The following is a 21,479-nucleotide window of genomic DNA, read 5'->3' on the forward strand; positions in this document are numbered from 1 at the left end:
TTTTTTTAAATTGTTTTTTTCCACTTTTTATTATTTTTAGCCAGTTATGCCGCCGCCGTTATCATACATAATGCGGTTCGCACTTCACACGAGGGCTTCGAATCAAGTCAAAACCTATCGGAGCAGCTGCTAACCTAATGTTTACTGGAACAGGTCGGACGGTGTTTCCATTGTCCTCACGCGCCTTATCATTCTTCATGTGGCTTTGATGCTTGCTTTCTGGTTTTTCTTTAGCCTGGCGTTTTTTGCTGACGACGACAATTAATTAATTATTGGTTTTCGGGGAAAGGAAATGGCGCAGCATGTGTCTCATATATCGGCGGACACGTGAACCGCGCCGTAAGGGAAGGGATAAAGGAGGGAGTGAAAGAAGAAAGGAAGAGAGAGGTGCCGTAGTGGAGGGCTCCGGAATAATTTCGACCACCCGGGGATCTTTAACGTGCACTGACATCGCACAGCATACGGGCGCCTTAGCGTTGTGCCTCCTAAAAACGCAGCCGGAAAATTTCCTTGGACGGTAGAGGCAATCACCTTCGAGGTAAAAACAAAATTGACCACACCTGCTGCCGCGTGCAGAGAAAATATACACCAGAGAGGAAAAATCGGAAAGAACTGACGCGCGTCGCAATCACCGCGTGCGCCGCTCAGAATCCCATAGCCGTGTGAAACTCATATGCCCCTTCAGGTATATGCGCATAGTTGTACTTAATACGCTCAGCTAATGAGATCGCAGGACCCGGGTTCAATCCTGGCCGCGGCGGCAGTGGTTCGATGGAGGCGAAGCGCAAGAGGCCCCTGTGGGCTGTGCAATGTAAGTGGGTTGCGGAGATCCCCAAGTGGTCGAAATTATTCCGGAGCCTTCCACTACTGCTACTGCTCTTTGTTCTTTTCTTTGATTCCTTCCATCACAGCGCAGTTGAGGTGTCCACCGAGGTGTGAGGCAGTTTCTATTTCCTAAATAATTGGTTTTTGGGGAAAGGAAATGGTGCAGTATCTGACTCCTATATCGGCGGACACCTGAACCGCGCCATAAGGGAAGGGATAAAAGTGGGAGTGATAGAAGAAAGGAAGAAAGAGGTGCGGTAGTGGAGGGCTCCGGAATAATTTCGACCACCTGGGGATCTTTAACATGCACTGTAATCGCATAGTACAGGGGCGCCTATCCGTTTTGCCTCCATAAATGCGCAGCCGCCGCGGTCGGGTTCGAACCCGGGAACTCCGGATCAGTAGGCGAGCGCCCTAACCACTGAGCCACCGCGGCGGAGGAGGGAAAGGCAGGGATGTTAACCAGAAAGGGGTTCTGGTTGGCTACCCAGCACTGGAGAAGAGGAATTAGGGGACTAAAATGAAGAACTGTTTCCTTTTTTTAATATTTCCTAAAAATCGACTTTCCTGGGCGGCCGGACCCACCGTGGTGGCTCAGTGGTTAGGGCGCTCGCTTACTGATCCGGAGTTCCCGGGTTCGAACCCGACCGCGGCGGCTGCGTTTTTATGAAGGGAAAACGCTAAGGCGCCCGTGTGCTGTGCGATGTCAGTGCACGTTAAAGATCCCCAGGCGGTCGAAATTATTCCGGAGCCCTCCACTACGGCACCTCTTTCTTCCTTTCTTCTTTCACGCCCTTCTTTATCCCTTCCTTTACGGCGCGGTTCAGGTGTCCAACGATATATGAGACAGATACTGTGCCATTTCCTTTTCCCCAGAACCAATTATTATTATTATTATTATTGGGCGGCCGCGTTTCGATGGAGACTAAACGCTAAGCCGCCCGTGTGCTGCGCGGTCAGGCACAGTAAATATTCCCAGGTGGTTGAAATTATTCCGCTGCCTTCCACTACGGCACCTCTTTCTTTCTTTCTTTCTTTCTTTCTTTCTTTCTTTCTTTCTTTCTTTCTTTCTTTCTTTCTTTCTTTCTTTCTTTCTTTCTTCTTTCACTCCCTCCTTTATCCCTTTCCTTACGGTGGGGTTCAGGTGTTCGCCGATGTGAGACAGATACTGCGCCTTTCTCTTCCTCAAGTTGTAATTTTGTTGAAAGTAAGCGCTTTACTGCGCTTTAATATAACGCGTTTGTAGCCTTGTATGTGTGTCAGGGACACTGACTCAGAGGAAAGTGCAGTGCTTGCATTGGAGGCGTCTCCGTGTTCGAGCGTTGGGACGCTATACTCTGCTCGTTTGTCTGCTGTATGGACGCGTACCGTGGACCGCGCTTCTTTCCCAAGCTGTACCGCGTGGTTGCAATGCTTGCTGGGATAGCCCGACGAAAGGCTGTATATAGAGGAGGTGGTGCTGCGTTCTGTCAGGTTGATCCCCCCGTAGAGTATCTTTTACGGGTCCAATTGGACTTATTTTTGAAAATGTGGCGGAGAGTTTGAAGGATGCTTCACTCCCGCCACCGGTTGGCCCGGTATTGCACTACCTCCGGGATCGGCCTTGTCTTTAGCGCGTCTTTACTATCCTGTCTTTCTATCCGATCTTTCAACTTACCTGCTATCTGCACGTGGTAGGGATTGTGGCTCGTCTTGAGCCAGTGAGCAGGCCTGTGCACTTTCCTTTTCTTTCTTCCTGGCAACAATCTATCTGTCTATCGTTCTGTCAGTCTGCCACAGTCCGGCACAGCGGAAGCACGACGTTGCATTTCTCGTAAACAGTTTTGAAATATCGCTAAGCACGTACACCGTGTCGCTAGTTCGCGTGGCGTTTCGTCTTAACGAAGCCGCCGGAACAGATATTGCTCAGGATGTCAGTCGAAAATAAGCGTTCCGAGGGGGACCTGAGACAGCCTGCGGCATCCAAACAGGCTAGAACGAATGCATTGCTTGAGGTGCCGTTGAAGCACCCCCTAGAACATCGGTGGGGCCTCTGGTACTAGAGGAACGACAGGAACCGCAGTTGGGAAGAAAACCTTTTGGAGATCTCTTCATTCGACACGGTGGAAGATTTTTGGGCCCTGTACAATCGCCTCGAACTTCCCAGCAATATAGCTCAAGGATGTGACTACTCCATCTTCAAGTACGGCATCAAGCCCATGTGGGAAGATAGCCGTAACAGGCAAGGTGGTCGTTGGCTCATCTACCTGGGCAAGGACCAGGCGGCGACGGAAGTGGACACCTACTGGCTCGAAATTCTGGTGTGCTTGACGAACTCGGCGCCGACGTATGTGGAGATGTGGTTCAGATCCGAACCAAGATTGACAGGGTTTCTGTGTGGACGGCGGACTATCGCAGTGCGGACTGGAACATCCAGATCGGAAGGACCTTGAAGAAGAGGTTAAACATGCATCCAAGGAGCCTTGTTCATTACCAGGCCCATTCTGACACGCAGGCCAAAATCGGCTCCTCGACGAGGGCTAGATACGTAGTTTGAGAGCATCTCGGCAGAAGCGAAACAAGATGCTGCAAAGGACGAGCAAGTGGACATCGTTCGCCTTCGAAAAAAAAAAAACTTGCAGTAAGGGTATATATAACAGGGCGCTATGCTGAGAAGGTGATCGCGTATTAGGAAACATGTGCGAGCATGGTTTTGTTTCAAAAATTTTCTGAAATAGATGCATTTTTTCTTCTTGCTTCAGTAGTTGTCTCATTGCCTAGCGATCTACAACACCCTAACTTGCATCAATTGCCACTCCATTTGAAATCAAATGCAAAGTAAAGAATAGAATATTTCTATCTCAGGTCTAGAGAATACCTTTCGGAAAAACTGCGCTAGGCGGCATTCAATAACAATAAGGCGCCCCAAATTTTTAGCGACCTGTAGACGAGTTCTGCGTCTCTGGTAGCGTTCTATCGCTCGGTGCGCGTAGCGTCCGTAGACCGGTTCTTTCCACAACGTGCGGCAGGCCTATCTAGTACCCAGCGTCTCCGAGTCGGGTATTGTGTTTGTCGAGGCTCTATTTTAGTGCACGCGGGGACAATGTTCTGTAGCACTGCATTAAAATCTGCTGGCGTGAGCCTCGCCGGCTTCTAGATACTGGTTGCCGGCGTATCCGCGCGTGAGAACAGCACGTTTTTGAGAACCAGCGTCTCGTGGTCTTAAACAGGATGCCTCGATGGCCGCTCTACACCAGCGCCAGAGAACGTTTTCTCCAGGCATAGCGCGGCTTAGACTTCCGGGACTGGCGTATTTCAGTTCTGCAAAACGATCGGGCATTTAATTTGGCAGATATCAAATGTTCTCGCTTGTTATACGTTTGGGACCGTGCGGAAGCGCTCGAGACAAGAGGGACCAAGGTACCACTGATGCGTCGCCTGACCAGATAGTGAAAAATGGTTCGGTTTGATGGGCTTTAGTGTCTCGAAGCGACTCAGGTTGTGAGGGTTGCTGTAGTTAAGGGCTACGGAAAATTCTGACCACCTGCGTTTCTTTGAAGGCCCCGTGTCGCAGAAAAGCCGGTGTCGGCGTCGGCGGCGTTGGCCGTGAGCATAAAATCCCTCACTTCCTTCCTCCTCCTTCTCGCAATGTACGCCACTGTCCCAACAGATAGCGCGCGACGGCAGCGCCCCCCGCTCGTCCCGCTTGGGCCCAGTGGGGTCGTGCGGGCACGCAGGAATCACGCTGTGAGCGGCGGACTACGCAGCGCACATCTAAAGCGCGTTCACCACGAAGCTTGCGGCTTGCTGTCCGTTCGTTCGGCGCGGAAGCTATGCTGGCGTTCGCAACATCGGGTTTGTCGAGAACGATGTGCCGACGAACTACGACTGCAACATAAGTCCCGCGCATTTCTGCAATGCGCCTGGCAAAGCCTCTCCGCGTGTCCGTTTCACCGTACGTAGCAGAGCGATTTGTCTAACGGGCATGGCGTACCGCCGAACGGGGGATGGCGTTCCGTGGACTCCCTGGCAGTGCTGCAACACATTGTCGCGTTCCACTCTTAAAGGTGAAGCTTAAGCGTCCTCCAATTTTTGGCGGGGATTATGCGTCATCGTTCTTTGTCGCCGAGACGCCGTTAAGCTCGGCGTGTCATGCGCATTGGGCAAGCGTAAGGTGGACGAACGCATGTCCGGCAAGGAAGCTCCGTCACAGTTTCTGGCTGCTACGCGCAGCTCACGTCATTGAAAATTGGTTTTTGCAGAAAGGAAATGGCGCAGTATTTCTCTCGCATCTCGATGGACACCTGAGCCGCGTCGTAAGGGAAGGAATTAAGGGGGAGTGAAAAAGAAAGGAAGAAAGAGGTGCCGTAGTGGAGTGCCCTGGAATAATTTCGACCATCTGGGGATCTTTTAACGTGCACTGACATCGCACAGTACAGGGCACCTTTGCGTTTCGTCTCCATCGAAATGCTGCCGCCGCGGTCAGGTTGGAAACCAGGTAGTCCGGATCAGTAGCCGAACGTTCTAACCACTGAGCCAACGCGGCGGGTCGAAAAAATTCCGGAGACCTCCGTTACGGCACCTCTTTCTTCCTTTCTCCTTTCACGCGCTTCCCTTCCGACGCGGTTCAGGTGACCGCCGATATGCGAGACAGATACTGCGCCATTTCCTTTCCCCAAAAACCAATTTCGAATTTCCAAGTTCCACCCTTCCTTACCCGCAAGTTGCAATGGTAGCGGCCCAGGGGGAGCCAGTGAAGAAGGAAGTGAACTTGTCTCTCCCTTTCTTGAACGCCAGAGCGTTGGAGGCCCTGTCCGACGAAAAATCTGGCTTCGTCATGAAAGCCTCATTCTTCGACGGGGTCGTGACGCGACAAACCATCTGACCTCGCGTGGATACATCAAGCACCACCAAAGTGACGACATCACTACACAATTCCTCACTGGTCTACAGGGTTGTGACTTGATTCCGCCAACACTGCGTAGTACCCCTGAAGAAAGAAAAGGAACTGCACCGAAAAGAAAAGCGGTCGAGTTGGGAATGGTCGAACAGCGCTTTGTGGTGTCTCCTTGCAGTCAGTGTTCCTTGTAGAGCTTGGTGAATTTGCTCGCGATCCGGAGTTTCCGGGTTCGAACCCGACCGCGGCGGCTGCGTTTTTATGGAGGAAAAACGCTAAGGCGCCCGTGTGCTGTGCGATGTCAGTGCACGTTAAAGATCCCCAGGTGGTCGAAATTATTCCGGAGCCCTCCACTACGGTACCTAATTCTTCCTTTCTTCTTTCACTCCCTCTCTTATCCCTTCCCTTACGGCGCGGTTCAGGTGTCCAACGATATATGAGACAGATACTGCGCCATTTCCTTTCCCCCCCAAAAGCAATTATTATTATTACTCGAATAGCTGACCTTTGAGTCATGAGCCGGGTGCGCTACTCCTTGCCCTTTTGCCCAGTGCGGGAATATAGGGACTTAATACGACCACCTTACAACGCATAGTAATCAACGCTGTCGCATTAGACTCTTAAGGGTACTTCAGCGTCCCCAGTAGTTATATATCCACTTACTACTGCTACCAGCATTCACGCCCGCATGCTGAACGAACATGCCGAGAAACAGGTTTATGGAATGAATGAATGAATGAATAAATTAATGAATGAAACTTACTGAGAGCCCAACATTAGGAAACGCCGCCTCACATCGCTAGGACCCGAGCTGCCGCTGAAGCCGCAGGGGTCCCGGACTAGAGACCTCACCTAGAATTTGTAATAGGCTGGCCCCTAAAGCCAGTCCCCACTATCTCCCTTAAATAGCCTTGAATCAATTTCTCTACCATCGATCTCTGTTAGCGCTATGAATGCTTGGTATGCCTAGACGCTGCCATGATTCTTTTTAAGATAGTTTCACTTAGCAAAGGCTACTCTGTAGCTCCGACAGGGTAAAACCGCAGTACTACACGGAATATCATGATTAATAGCTTGTCTCACCTGCCTAAGGGCTCGCGCCGCGCCCCCGTTTTATCTCCTTTTCCTCATGCTACACCTGTAGGAGCATTCCATTTTGTTGGTGAAAGAGGCAGATAAGAGAAGGAAAGGAACTGAAAATAGACCCTCTCAAGGCGGTTCAGAGATTGGAAGCAGATATATTTTTTTGCAAGCAGGAAAGAATTATTTTTTTTTCCGCACAAGTACATGTACGTGGCTTTGTACGGAGTGCAGTCTGGATGCTGTTCGTTGGAGTGCAACCGCTGTATATATAAATATTTGTGCTCGAACAGAAAACATCGGATGCGATGAACACTTAAAACATCGAATGCTGATGTTAAATGCTTTTCTCCGTCAGTAAGACATCAAGGCCTAATGAGACTATAAAGATTTGTGACCGGAAGATAACATCGTACTCGAAAGCACAGCAACATTGCAGCACCATCAAACTCTGAAACTGTTCGCGCACAAACTACACAAATGTGCACAATGAGTGTCAAATGAAACGATAACAGGAGAACTGAAACATGAACACCACTGGGATTCCAATCCCACGCGCTTTGATTTTAGCGAGCACACTATATATAAGCCGTAGTAATGGGACAAAAATGCGAGCTCTGCGCCTTTATTCCTTACTTCTTTCACTCCCTCCTTTATCCCTTTCCTTACGGCGCGGTGCAGGTGTCCGCCGATATGTGAGACAGATACTTCGCCATTTCCTTTCCCTAAAGAACGAACCAACACCACTGGAAATTCGGCAGAAGCGCTTAAGACTGTTTAGGAGTGGGAATGCGGAAGCATTACTGTCCCTAGGTACGTTGACGCCCCCCCCCCCCCCCCCCAAAAAAAATGGTATCCTCCTCCGCGGGGCCTGGAGCACCTTACCACTTGGGAGGCTTGGGAGACCCTACTGCGCTCCGAGGACTCGGCCAAGCAAGCCATTGCCACAGGCAGGACTGCCAACGTCATGAGTCTCTTTGACATGTGTGTTTGAGTGCAGTGGGGCCGTGCGGGGGCCCAAGCTCCTGCGTGTCCTAAACTCCCCGGTGTTCATTAAAATTTTCACCACCACCACCTTGCATTACAATTTTGATACGAAAAATGGTTTTTGAGGAAAGGAAATGGCGCAGTAACTGAAAGAGGCCCCGTGTGGTCGAAATTGCTTCGGACTACTGACCCGGAGTTCCCGGGTTCGAACCCGACCGCGGCGGCTGCGTTTTTATGGAGGAAAAACGCTAAGGCGCCCGTGTGCTGTGCGATGTCAGTGCACGTTAAAGATCCCCAGGTGGTCGAAATTATTCCGGAGCCCTCCACTACGGCAATCCTTTCTTCCTTTCTTCTTTCACTCCCTCCCTTATCCGTTCCCTTACGGCGCGGTTCAGGTGTCCAACGATATATGAGACAGATACTGCGCCATTTCCTTTCCCCAAAAACCAATTATTATTATTATTATTATTATTATTATTAACTCTCCACTATGGCACCTTTCTCTCTCTCTCTGTTTCCTCTTTTATTCCAACCTTCCTCCCTTCTCTCAGGGCGCGGTTGAGATGTGCAGCCAGCAGTGGGGCGTTTACCGCGTATTTCATTTCATGAAGGCAGTTGGTGCCTGCGAGGTGAACATCAACTGCGCTTTAGAACTGACTCCCTCGAATGGCTTGTTCGCTTATCATTTTAGGAACTGCAGCTCAAACTCGTCCGCGGTGGCTGCGTTTTTATGGAGGCAAAACGCTAAGGCGCCCGTGTGCTGCGCGATGTCAGTAACGTTAAAGAACCCCAGGGGGCCGAAATTATTCCGGAGCCCTCCACTACGGCACCTCTTTCTTCCTTTCTTTCACTCCCTCCTTTAACCCTTCCCTTACGGCGCGGTTCATGTGTCCAACGATATGTGAGACAGATACTGCGCTCTTTTCTTTCCCCAAAAACCAATTAATAATATTATTAACTGCAGCCAACAATTTTCGAGTTCCCGGGTTCGAACCCGACCGTGGCGGCTGCGTTTTTATGGAGGAAAAACGCTAAGGCGCCCGTGTGCTGTGCGACGTCAGTGCACGTTAAAGAACCCCAAGTGGTGGTGGAGATTATTCCGGAGCCCTCCACTACGGCACCTCTTTCTTCTTTCACTCCCTCCTTTACCCTTTCGCTTACGGCGCGGTTCAGGTGTCCAACGATATGTGAGACAGATACTGTGCCATTTCCTTTTCCCCCAAAACCAATTATAACTACATAGCCAACTCTTCTCGCCCTGAACTCACAATCCCTGGCGTGTCGTAATGCAGGATGGTCGGGCATCTTCCTCATCGTGGCCTCGGCGTTGGCCTCCGGCTTCTGCGGCTGGAAGCTGGGTGCCTGCTGGACAATCCTCGAGGAACGCTGGGAGGAGTACAGGGGTCACGTGCGTGACCCTTACCCATCCATCGCGTTCAAAGCATACGGAAAATGGGCCAGGTAAGCATCCCTGAGGCTTGACCTCATTGCCACCTCCCTTTTCGACACCAATCACGGTGTCCACAATTCTCTCTCTCATGAAACAAACAATAAAAACTACTTGTAAAGGATGCGGAGATCAGCTCACACTTAACCACTTCTTACGTTCATGTACAAAACTCGAAAGAGTAGGGAAGGAAACTTGAGGGCCTTGCTGTCGATACTATTCAGGAAAATGCGATTGCGTTTGCATGTGACCCCCCCCCAAATGCCAACCGGATTTACTATGACTTCAGTCACGTCTAAGATAGCCGGATATTGAGCTGGCGATAAGCGGTAGATACGTTACCGCGTTCATCGAGCGTGTGTTGTAGCCAAGCGTGCAGTGAAATAGTGATTTTTTTACCACGTGGCTGGCAATTACACTCTATTTTCTGGTAGGTTAAGCAAACATCCCATCAACTCGATAAATATTGTGTCTAGGAAAATATTTTATGGTCAAGGTAACCTTTTCCCAAAAATATTAGGCGTGCATAAAATCGCCATTACGGGCAGAGGTAAATAAACTATGACGTGGCGTCATAGCTTTTTACTTTTCTCAAACGAGCACGCATGAAACGCAGCAGGTGAAATAGACATATAGGCAGGATGTCGTGAACAAAAATAAAGACAACATGCCTGTAAGGCATCAGAAACTTTTTTTGCCTCTTTCTATTTCATTATAATCTTCTGCCCCGGTTGACGCACCCTGGCGTCACCCTGGCGTTGTATAGACGCGAGGCGTGGTCGAGACGTAACCGGTCTGCGGGGCGGAAAGATTGATCGTTGAAAAGCATCCAAAAGCTTCGCGACTTTGCCAGGGCTTCCAACTTTTTCCCTCTTCATCGCGTCAAGGTTTCTTCGAGGCCAAAAACAAAAAGTGAAAAAAAGAAAACAGAGAACGTCGAAAAAAAGACGGGTCGAACCAAGTCAGGTGTGAAGTATCCGTTCATCTATAAGAGCGGTAAGCCGGATTTACTTGCGCAGGATTTATTTTTTAATCACTAGCGCTCTTATTGGGCTTTCCGAGCACGTTTCGTCTCAAGCTTATACGGCTGGCTCAAGTAACGATCGGCTGCTTGCGTTCGTGTGTTCGTGACCTGCGTTCGATGTCTTCAGCAAGAAGTTTTCCGTTAACTGTTCTGCTCTTTGTGGGGCGCCGAAGAGAACGCGAACCTGCCGCACTTGACATGGTTCAAGGAAAACGACTTCAGGAATTACTGTCGTCTGCAGCTGTGTTGCGGCCTGCGTTCGGGGCGATGAACGGTGCGAACGTGCTCACCACATTGCCCGTAACAGACGTCTGGGAATTTCAGCTCAGAGTTCGTTGCGATTGTGTATAGGATTGCGGCCTATCAGGCAGGCTATAGATATATGGGTCGTTGAGGACGACTGAATCTAATTATTATTCTCAGCAAAAATTGGTAAATAAGAAAATAAAATGAAAATCTGTTTTTGGGGAAAGGAAATGGCGCAGTATCTGTCTCACATGTCGGCGGACACCTAAACCACGCCGCAAGGAAAGGGATCAAGGAGGCACTAAGAGAAGAAAGGTACAAAGAGGTGCCTAGTGGAGGCGTCCGGAATAATTTCGACCACCTGGGGATCTTTAACGTGCACTGACATCGCACAGCACACGGGTGCCATTGCGTTTCGCCTCCATCGGAACGCCGCCGCCGCGTTCGGGTTCGAACCCGGGTACTCCGGATCAAGACATCGAACAGCATAGGGGCGATTTTAGCTTTTCACCTTAGTCGAAATGCGTCCACCGCGGCTTAGAAAGGTCGCGAGATCAGAAAACGACCAAGTGAAACGTTTCGGGGAAAGTTATATAGCTCAGAGAAGACGAGGCACAAAAGGGCGTTTTTTCTCGTCTGCGTTGCTTTTTTGCGCTTTGTCTTGTATAAACCATGGCTGTAGCGACCGCATTTCATTCATTCATTCATTCATTCATTCATTCATTCATTCATTCATTCATTCATTCATTCATTCATTCATTCATTCATTCATTCGACAATTTGCAGGATGGGAACGTCTGCCATTCAGATCTTGGGCCTCTTCGGCTACGGCTCAGTATTCCTGCTGCTGTCCGCAGAGCTCGTGATGGACGTGACGAGGCAGTTCTCAGGCGGAACAGTCACCTTCTACTTTTGCTACTGGCTCATCATCATCGCCGTGGGCTTGGGTCTCCTGATGCAACTGGGGACGCCCAAGGACTTCGGGTGAGAAGCACTGGCTCGGACATCCAACGCAACGCAATTTTTACATGTACCCGCATTTCATAGGCCAACATTCATCTGTGACGTAAGCAAGATGCTGGTTGGTTGGTTTGTGGGTTTGTGGGGGTTCAACGTGCCAAAGCGACTCAGGCTATGAGAGACGCCGTAGTGAAGGGCTCCGGAAATTTTGACCACCTGGGGTTCTTTCACGTGCACTGACATCGCAGAGCACACGGGCCTCTAGAATTTCGCCTCCATCGAAATTCGACCGCCGCGGCCGGAATCGAACCCGCGTCCTTCGGGCCAGCAGCCGAGCGCCATAACCACTGAGCCACCGCGGCGGCTGTAAGCAAGATGCGGTGGCGCTACTATCACAGGAAGAGGGTTAAAAAGAAGAAGAAAAAAAGGAGGTCTGTAGGATTGCATGTGAAGAAAAGTTCTCAACTTACGCTTTTTGACTTTTCCGTCTATCTATGAGGTCGTCCTTTTTTTAACAGGTGCCGAGTACAACTTAGGACAGAATACCATTTAAAATATTGAACTTCCTTTCCAAGCAGACGTTTTTTTCAAATTAGCCCTACACGCGCGGGCCGCAGTTACCTGCTGATGGGCGAGCTGGGCGGAAGCACGGAACCATAGAAACAAGTGTAAACGTAACTTAAATATAGTTTTCTCGTTGAACACCGCGCCCATGAATGTGGTCATTGAAGAACAGCTGGCAAGTACATATTAGAAGTGGATAATGAAAGTATTCGACGTCATTTCGAAGCTGATATCTGTTTAAAACGTCTTGACAAATGTGCATAGTGAAGCCTGACATACCTTACACGTTATCTAGGCGGCGTTTAATCAGTTGTGAGTTTATGCGAATCGCACAGTCTTTTGGTGCAGCCTCAAATGCTGCCGCGTGCTCTGCACTTGCTCGCAAACTGAGCCGCTGAAACGAGACAGCGTTGACTGTCCTACATGGAAGGCAGTTCTCTTAAGTCATAATGGCTCCGCAGGGCGCCTATATTTCTAAATACGGTGTTCTATAAGCGCTGGTATTCTGGCCCCAAGAGATGCCCATACACTGAAAACAAACTCAGCCACGTTACCCGGGGGACACATCGTCTAAAACGCCAACTTTAAGGCCAGCATGTTATTGAAGGCTGACGGGCGGCTGGGAAGCGTTAATTGGGCTCAGGGATAAGTGAAACTAGTGGATTTAGGTTTTGACGGATTAGGACGTCGAGACTCCGAGTAAGCGATTGCCGAGTAAGTGCCTAATACTGTCACGGCTGTAAAAACGGGGACCGATAAACCACACATTACACAGAACAGGCGCGAACGGGGTAAAAAAAAAGGGGTGAGGGGAGGTTGCTCACCGGACAAGTACCCGATAAGTGCAGCAGTCCTATGTGAATAAAAAGAGACCTGCTTAACTTCAATTCGCCTTATCAGAGTTTCCGGTTTATTCGAAACTCAGGCCCTGGTTCTGAAGTCACACTCCCCGTAATATGAACAAAGTGCAACTCGAACAAATTTTTGGTTACCATTAGTTGTTATCAAGATTCCAGTGTAATTTGCTCTTGTATCTTTATTTATGATTATTTGTTGTTTGCGGCGTTAGCTGCTCATGACTCTTACTCAGGTCTGACACCGTAGGCCGTTAATAAACACACTTGGAATTCACGATGGCGCTAACCGGACTGCGCAGGTTCGCCGCGTTCGGCGCCATGGGCGCGACCGCGGTGGCGTTCGTCATCATCGTGGTGGTGTGCTGCATCCGCATGAGCAACGGTACGGCAGCCTGGCCACGGGCTCCACCGAGCATTTCCGTGACGGGCTACTTCCGCGGTTTCGGCACCATCATGTTCTCCTACGGCGGCGCGGCCATGTTCCCCACCATCCAGAACGACATGAAACAACGCAGCCGGTTCCCATTGGCAGTGGCCTACGCTACCATAGGTGAGAGTCACTAAGGTCCGAATTATTAAGGCGAAAGCCTTTAATGGCTCATGCTTTGTCCGTCCGTCCATTACGCTCTTGCGACTATGGCCTCCGAGATTACCCACGGCGCTAGCGCTGCGGGTGGTCTCGGAGGCTATGTTGCGCAATTGGTAGTTCACTGCGCATGCACTAGGCGGCGCCACCGGCGTAGTTCGCTAACTTCCACCTAGCGCTCGCTTCAGTGGAGTCTCAGAACGCGGGCGAACGCAAGTACTTAACATATTAACTACACATCAGTGACACAAGCAGCAACACCGCGCTAAAGGCTTCCGCCTCACCGCACTTTAGGTCAACAAAGTGCTCCCCTAAATTTTTTGAACAGCCCTTTGTCCAGGTCCGCTTTCTATAGGTTTCGAAGTACAGGGGAACGTTGGCTCACACCACTTCCTCACCGTGGCTAGAAGCATCTGTTACAAAAAGTTTCTTTGCCAAGTCTATAGACTGTCTATAAACATTAGTCTGAAATTTCTATGGACTTTCCACATATTCTCTATACTAGTCGATAGGCAATAAACCTCCTGTAGACAATGTATAGATTGTCTATAGACTTTTGCCTATAAAGTCTATAGGCTTTCTGTAGACAAATCATATAGACTAGTCGATAGGCAATAAAACTCCCTTAGGCAGTCTATAGACAATCTATAGATTTATGGCCATACACTCTTAGTAGACATGTTCATATACAGTCTATGGACTATGAATGGACAAAAGGAATTATCTATGGCCCAGTAATAGAGTCTGTAAGAAGTTTATAGACAGTCTATAGACCATTTTTATAAGGGGTGATTCTCCATGTCTAACATCCTTTGAACAAAATTTTTAATATTGAAAAAAAGTAGGGCACTCTTATGGAAATATTGAAGGCGATGGTTTATTTTCCGATCTGTAGCAAAATCTTTCTTTTAAACTTTTTCCGAAGCTCGCCTTGAGCATTTAAGACGGCAATAGAAAACCAACGGGGAACGCTTTTGACGATAGGAAAAACATTGACTGCAATTGAAGCCTGTCGACGGGAAATCTATGGATATATTGATTGTTATAGAGAAATATTACAATATATTCAGAAATTGAGCTCATAAAATCTTTCCCATTAGAAGTGCTTTTGTCCAGTGTACTGTGAAAGCAGTGCTAGCGTCGGAATTTCGCAGAATTGTCATATCAGATGTCTGATCGTCCCGCAATTTTTTTTGGTCGCGTAAAATTGGTACGATATTAGAAAAACGACGCAGATGAAAGAAATCCATAAAAGAGTTATGCAGTGCCCTTCAAGGACACATACATCGGAGGCTAGTTCCTGGTGTGTGCATCCTGTGCACCTCTCATGCCTTACAAATTGCTGCTTTTCTCCCCGTGTGCAGCCCTAGTGGCACTTTACGTGGTGATGGCCATCCTGGGCTACCTGACCTTCGGCAACTCCGTGAATCCCAACATCCTGACCTCCATCGGGGACGGTCCCGTGAGCATCGCAGTCCAGCTGCTTTTCATCGTCCACCTTGTGACAGGATTCCTCATCATCATCAACCCTATGTGCCAGGAGGTCGAAGAGCACATCGGCGTACCCACAGGTTAGGGCTCCTGTCCTTAGGGCACCTAGAAGCTAGCGTCGACTTTCAGGGGGGATCAAAGGGTTTCTTCCTTGCCCTACGACGAGGGAATGTCAGGAAGTGTGAAACTCGAATTTTGCTTGTTCCCGGGTTCGAACCCGACCGCGGCGGCTGCGTTTTTATGGAGGCAAAACGCTAAGGCGCCCGTGTGCTGTGCGATGTCAGTGCACGTTAATGATCCCCCGGCGGTCGAAATTATTCCGGAGCCCTCCACTACGGCACCTATTTCTTCCTTTCTTCTTTCACTCCCTCCCTTATCCCTTCTCATACGGCGCAGTTCAGGTGTCCAACGATATATGAGACATATACTGCGCCATTTCCTTTCCGCAACAACCAATTATTATTACTTGTTTCGTGGTTTGTCGAAAAGGCGAATTGGGCTTTATAGATACATATGCGAATGTTGCCGAGCCAGCTATTAATGCCAGGCAGTCCCCCGTACAAATAAGGAGGTTAGGTACTTCCGACTTGAGCTCTGTTATAGAGTCACTTTACCTATTTATAGAATGGTAAAACTATTCCATCTTTCATGAGACCGCTGGGAGCACCTGCCATCGCACGGGAGGGACGTATCGCGTAACGGCTCCTCCACTGAGACAGTACGGGTATGAGGACTCTCAGGGATCTACAATGTATAGGAGAAAATGAACTTCTGCATCCATGGGAATTAAAGGGACCTTCAAATGATTTCGACGGGCGTAGTCTAGTGGAACAAATGTGTACAGGTGGTCTTTTTTGGTATTCGAGCCCGATTTGAAAGCTCTCCATGAACCCTATAATTTAGAAACAATTTTTAAAAATCGCTGCTCGCAGTAGCTCGCAACCGATTGGGGCGACACTACTCACCGCGCGTCCCCTACTCCGATGACGTCAGTGGGCAGAAGAGCCAGCCTTCAAGCTCGCCCTGTCTGCCCGCTGACGTCATCGGGGAGGCGCGGTGAAGTGTGTCGCCCTAATCGGTTGCGAGCTACGGCGAGCAGCGATCTTCAAAATTATTTCTAAATTGTAGGATCCACGCAGCGCTATCAAATTTGACTCGAATACCGACAAAAACCACCTCTACAGATCTTTTCCACACGGACATGTCCGTCGAAGTCATTTCAGGAACCCTTTAACCCATTATGCTATCGCGTTATACCTTTAAGACGGAGATTAAGTGGTCCCTCCAGTTTTTTTTCCTGTCTTGTGAGTGACATTTTCCTCCCTGTTGTGGACTTGCAGAGTTCACGTGGAAGCGGGTAGTCATGCGGGCGACCATCATGGTGGCCCTCCTGCTCACCACCGAGACGGTGCCCCACTTCGGCAAGGTGCTACCTCTCGTCGGCTCCTTCATGGTGGGCCTCACCACCTTCATCCTGCCCTGCGTCTTCTACTACAAGCTCTGCTCCGACACGTCGCCCGAATGGAAGGACAGGTACGTCACCCACGCCCAATGACGTCACAGGAGGACGAGTTGGTCAGATGCTTCGGGCAATCCCCCAAGTGGAGTAGATTTGTAACAAGGGAGTAAATACTCATTGGCATCTACCCAAGCGCCGCCATACGGCTACAAAGGAAAGGCACACAGCTTTCTCAGAAACTTCGTAGTTAAAGAAAGATTCGTCCTCGTCTGGGGTTCGAACCCGGTACCGGACGAATTGCATTTTGCACGCTGTGTTTCTTGATGGGACACTGAGACAAACTTGAGCTAATTTCTATTCTTTGTACAAATAATTGCACGGCTTTTTCTGACTGCGTTGATTTTTGTCGGGTAGAAAAATCCGCATTAATTGTTCAAAAATTTTCCCCCCGAAGTTTTCTCTTCTTTTTTTAATTTAATTTTTAGAACTCAATGTTGTGACGTCGTGATCAAAATGGACTCTGTGATCACCATTTCATAGTGAATGGCGGTGCAGCGTAGCCTCAGTGATTCGCATTGACAAATCTATCTTGACTCGTCTCAGTTCGCTTGCGAAAACGTTGAGGGGTTTCGACGTCTGTATTTTAGTTTGGTCTCTGCTAGCTCACCAAAGCTTCGTTTTCACTTAAGATATGGCCTCATTGCCATTAAAACAGGATAATAAATCGCACACGAAGGCTTCAAGTGACGCTCGTGTTCTATTTAAACAGGCAGGTAATGAATACAGGATTTATAAGTAGACAGCAATCTGGTGGTATACGTCTGGAGTGTCATATAACTGAAAATTATCAAGGTGGTCAGCGCTAAGGACCAAGGTGAGATTTAGGCACTTGCACAGGAAGCTTTTTTTTAGACGTTTGAAATGAGGTACCAACCCACATGACATTTCGTAAATTACAGATAAAATATCTGAACGAAGCAAGGTTATTTCTGTAAAGGGGAAAATCTAATACTTGCGCTGTGAATGCACTGCGAAGATTGGTGCCAGCTGAACTAAAACTTCGCTGCTGCAGAGCAACTGTTCACAATCCATGTAAAAGGCTAGCTTTTCCTTTAGCCGGAGAGAACCTCGACCTGGCGGCAGAGGGGAGGGGGGAGGGAGGATATGTGGCGATAGAGGGGTTGGAGATACGGATCGAATGTGCTGAAGTATATAAGCCATGGTCTCCCAACTGGTTAAGTGGTATTTACCTTCTACGAGGTACGCATAAGCCTTGTGAGGCCGGCTTTCAGCATAGGGCTCTCGAACCACGGCCTTCTCTATTTCAATGCCAACCACACCACTCGCTTCACAGAGGGACACCTTAGGAAGCCCCTGTTCTTTTACTCGTCGTGATGTGGCGCCACATGTCAGGGGCGACAGCTCATTTCACGCTGCCTGCTGCCTACATGGCTAGCAGCGGCATCTCTAGAAGGAGCCACTTTTCGAAGAAAAAAGCTAAAAATTTGTTCACCCATTTGTAGGGGTATATCCCAGTTATGCGGTGGTCTCTCCCTATTATTGCACGCGCGTGGTAATCACGAAGGCTGGCGAATGAGCAAAAAGAAGACAGTGAGGTAACGGTGGGATTGATTTTACAAAAACGGATGATCTAGCTGACATTGAAAGCAAAGGTGCATTGATGCAACACATATTTGCTCGTGCCAGTGATGTCGAATAAAGAGGCCGAATGTCTGCACTCTGCAGACACCCCCGCACGGAGCTACTGGCGAGCGTGTATGATAGTTTGATTACGGGTTTAGGAAACCATGTGACCTTGGAGGTGCATGGTTAGCTACGCAGGTGCTGTGTCTCGGGCCCTTTGTAGCCAGGGACCATCTCTGAAGTAAACCTTGATAACTCGAGTTGCTAAAATGTGGGCGTTCGTCAATTGCCGGTGTGAAAGCTGTTTGCGCTTGGATACAAAATTCTAAAACACATTTCTGTCCGCCGACTACGCTGACATTAGTAGAAGGACCGCCGTGTAGCCAGTATGTAGCGGACATGGCGCTCCTCTCGTAATTGTGTAGCTTTGGCTTTCACCAACATCTAATTTAGAGGGAGTGGGACGGCTGCGATGTTTACGGGAATACAAGTTGTCAGCAAGAAGCTATGACTATCCCCTGCATAATGTTGTGGGCGTAGCATGGCGAAATTATAATTAGGCCATATGTATTCGTGAAGACGCTATGCACTCTTGAGCTGTGCAAATTACGTGCGGTTTTGCGCTGTCCAGTCAATACTATGTGCTCTCTAGTGTACCTTAATTGCTTTTATATTTAATAATAGTGTTGTCCGCTTCGGTATCAACATTTTTCAATTTTATCGCTGTTATCTCTACTCGTAACGCTTTTTTTTTTGAAACTGAAGAACATCGACAGTTAGGTTAGTTTCTGCCGCATTTCTTCACACCACGAACTCGAGCGCACACAAATTAGGCAGCGAAGGCATACACATCAAACCGCTATCACAAGTATAATGCTTTTGATGTCTGTATCTCTCCACGTTTTTGCTTCCGTGCGCTCCTTCGTTGTGTGTTGAAATACAGTAGATGAAAAAAAGAATTAGGAAAGAGCGAGGGTAGTAAACAAAAAAAAATGGCAGAGGTTCCGCATAATTAAACATGGTATTCAGCTAAAGCTTCACAGCAGTGGTTACGTGACGTCATCCACGCGACTAATCACAAGACCCCCCTTTCCCTAACACAAGACTGAAAGGTCGCTCAAAGGTCAAAGGTGATCGAAAGGTGAAAGGTCAAGGTCATGACCATGTGGTGTGACACCAAGATGGTGCACAACAAGATTAGGCTGAAGGGCTTAGCTGTGGTGCGACTTAGACATGCATGACCTCTAACTCAGTGAAGGTGAAATATAGTGTCCCGCGAAGCGCGCCTCTACCTAGCGCAGTGAAGCTTTCTCTTCAAAAGTTGCAACACAACGTTCATTTAACTTTGCAGGAAGCTACCAACGTGGGAGAAGGTCGTCCTTCTAGTGACCCTCATCGCCGGCCTCATCGGAACCATTGCTGGAACTATGGCTTCCATAGAGGACCTCGTCAAGCCCGACTCATTCGCACTGCCTTGCTTCATAAACCCCAACGTCATGCCATCAGGCGGTGGTCATTGACGAACATCACAGCTACAAACAAACAAAAGAAGCGCGCGAGGAAAGCCATCGTTCAGAAGATGGCTTCGCGGGGAGCGAACACAAACTGCTCCTCCGAACGAAAAGAGCCAGCGTGCCCAAAATCTCCTGGGCTCCAAATGCGGCCGGAGTTGTGTACCGCGCTTCGACCTGCTGCTGCGAGCGTTTACCTTCAAGCGTGCTTTTGTTTTAGTCTTAGCAGTCGCTCGCATGCTGCGGGCTGTGACCAAGCGAATGACCCACACACGAACTGCTTGCGTTTCCAAATGTGTCTCCTCGTGAACACATGCGGCATTGTAAAAAAAAAAAAATGAAGAGTCTCGAGCCAACACTTCACGAAGGGAGACGACCTTCCTGCATTTCGAATGTAGCAAAGTTGCATGTCACAACCGTGGCCTTGTCACAACCGTGGCCTAGTCACAACCGTGGCCTTGTCACAACTGTGACGAAGTAGATGCCTTGATTCGACGGAAAGATTTTACCGCCCCCCTCCGAAGACGCATGACAACCGAAAGCCAACTACAATGCTCCTGTATAGTGAACTATAGATCCGTGGGCGAACTTGTCGGCTAAAGTTATTTTTGTAGTGTTAGATTAGAACTGCTCGTTCGTGCTTACCGGGCGGCTGGTGACTTCGAAGCTGCCCCTAGTGCAGGGCTGTCGCTTCTCAGGGACCCCGTTCTCTACTGTTACCTGACCGTGTAATGTGTGACGCCGATGACTGGAAGCCCTCATTGTTTCGTGACTGGTGACGTCGAACGCTTGTGCCGCATCTACGACGCTGACGGACGGCTGTCAGTGGCACCAAAAGGCTTGCGGAAGACGCCGAGAAAAGGCCATTATCTTTTCTCTCACGCTCACAAACCTTCGTGCCTTTCCTTTTAGCGCCACCTTTTATGTACAGTTGATGTTTACTTTTTTTTCTTGACACGGTGATGAACCACAGTAATATACGTTTTTTAAAACACAACTTTGGCTCCTGTCTGCATTGATTAATCGCTACAGGTGGTGCTCAGTGTGCAGTTTGTGCCATTCATAACTGCTACGCATATACGCATGCACGCATATGATTTAGCAGCTGATTTGCAGCTCTACTACTAAGGCGACAAGTACAGTTGAACCTCGTCGTAACGAAGTTGAATGGGTCCTGCGACTACTTCGTTATAGCGGTTGCTTCGTTATAACCCGTGTTGAGCTAGCTCCTGAAGAGAATCGTCATTACTTCGTTGTATCCATCATTTCGTTGTAAATTGTTTCGTTATAACGACGTTCGACTGTGTTACCGAATGTTCGCTGCCCAGAATTTGGCGCTTCCAGTATATAAGCTGGGCTCTCCCCTCATTTAAGTAGGCTTGAATGGGAACGGGAAGCATATTGTCTATAGGTCTTGTTCCCTTGTGTTTTGTGGATTAAACAGTTTGTAGTAAGCCCCTTAGAACTCCGCCTAGTTGACAGCGCTCCAGGAGCCTCAGACAGTGTGACAGACATCCCGTCCCACAGCCTGTACTAGTAATAGAAACAATGCAGTAACTAATCAAGTCATGAAAGCATTATTGAGTTCGTTTTTAGGGTCTGCAAGAATCCCATATGCATTTTGAACGAGCATGGAGCCGTCGGCAGTTTGATTAGAACTCCGCCTAGTTGACAGCGCTCTAGGAGCCTCAGACCGTGTGACAGACATTACGTCCCAGAGCCTGTACTGGTAATAGAAACAATGAAGCAACTAATCAGGCCATGAAAGCATTATTGACTTTTTTTTAGTGTCTGCAAGAATCGCTTATGCATTTTGAACGAGCATGGCGCCATCGGCAGTTTGAATTCGCAAGATGAAAAAGTAGTGGTCGTGAGTGCATAAGTTACCCTATCCACTGAGATAACACACAAATTTGTAACTG

At 48.8% G+C, this 21,479-nt stretch overlaps 1 protein-coding gene and 1 pseudogene across 4 annotated transcripts in view; both read left to right on the top strand.

Moving 5' to 3' along the window:
- Positions 1-20,554, top strand: part of LOC144104145 (uncharacterized) — a 126,348-nt gene extending 105,794 nt beyond the window's left edge. For all 4 annotated transcript variants that reach the window (XM_077636981.1, XM_077636980.1, XM_077636979.1 and 1 more), the window contains 6 exons: positions 9,061-9,229; positions 11,272-11,469; positions 13,166-13,416; positions 14,817-15,023; positions 16,284-16,476; positions 19,398-20,554. In XM_077636981.1, the coding sequence (XP_077493107.1) occupies positions 9,061-9,229; positions 11,272-11,469; positions 13,166-13,416; positions 14,817-15,023; positions 16,284-16,476; positions 19,398-19,566 (1,187 nt within the window). In that variant the 3' untranslated portion in view covers positions 19,567-20,554. The remainder of the gene's footprint in view (positions 1-9,060; positions 9,230-11,271; positions 11,470-13,165; positions 13,417-14,816; positions 15,024-16,283; positions 16,477-19,397) is intronic.
- On the top strand, positions 2,736-3,361 carry LOC144103224 (eukaryotic translation initiation factor 4E-1A pseudogene; annotated as a pseudogene).
- Positions 20,555-21,479: the final 925 nt, after the last annotated feature.

This window comes from Amblyomma americanum, chromosome 9, assembly GCF_052857255.1.
Source record: "Amblyomma americanum isolate KBUSLIRL-KWMA chromosome 9, ASM5285725v1, whole genome shotgun sequence".
Classification (NCBI taxonomy): Eukaryota; Metazoa; Arthropoda; class Arachnida; order Ixodida; family Ixodidae; genus Amblyomma; species Amblyomma americanum.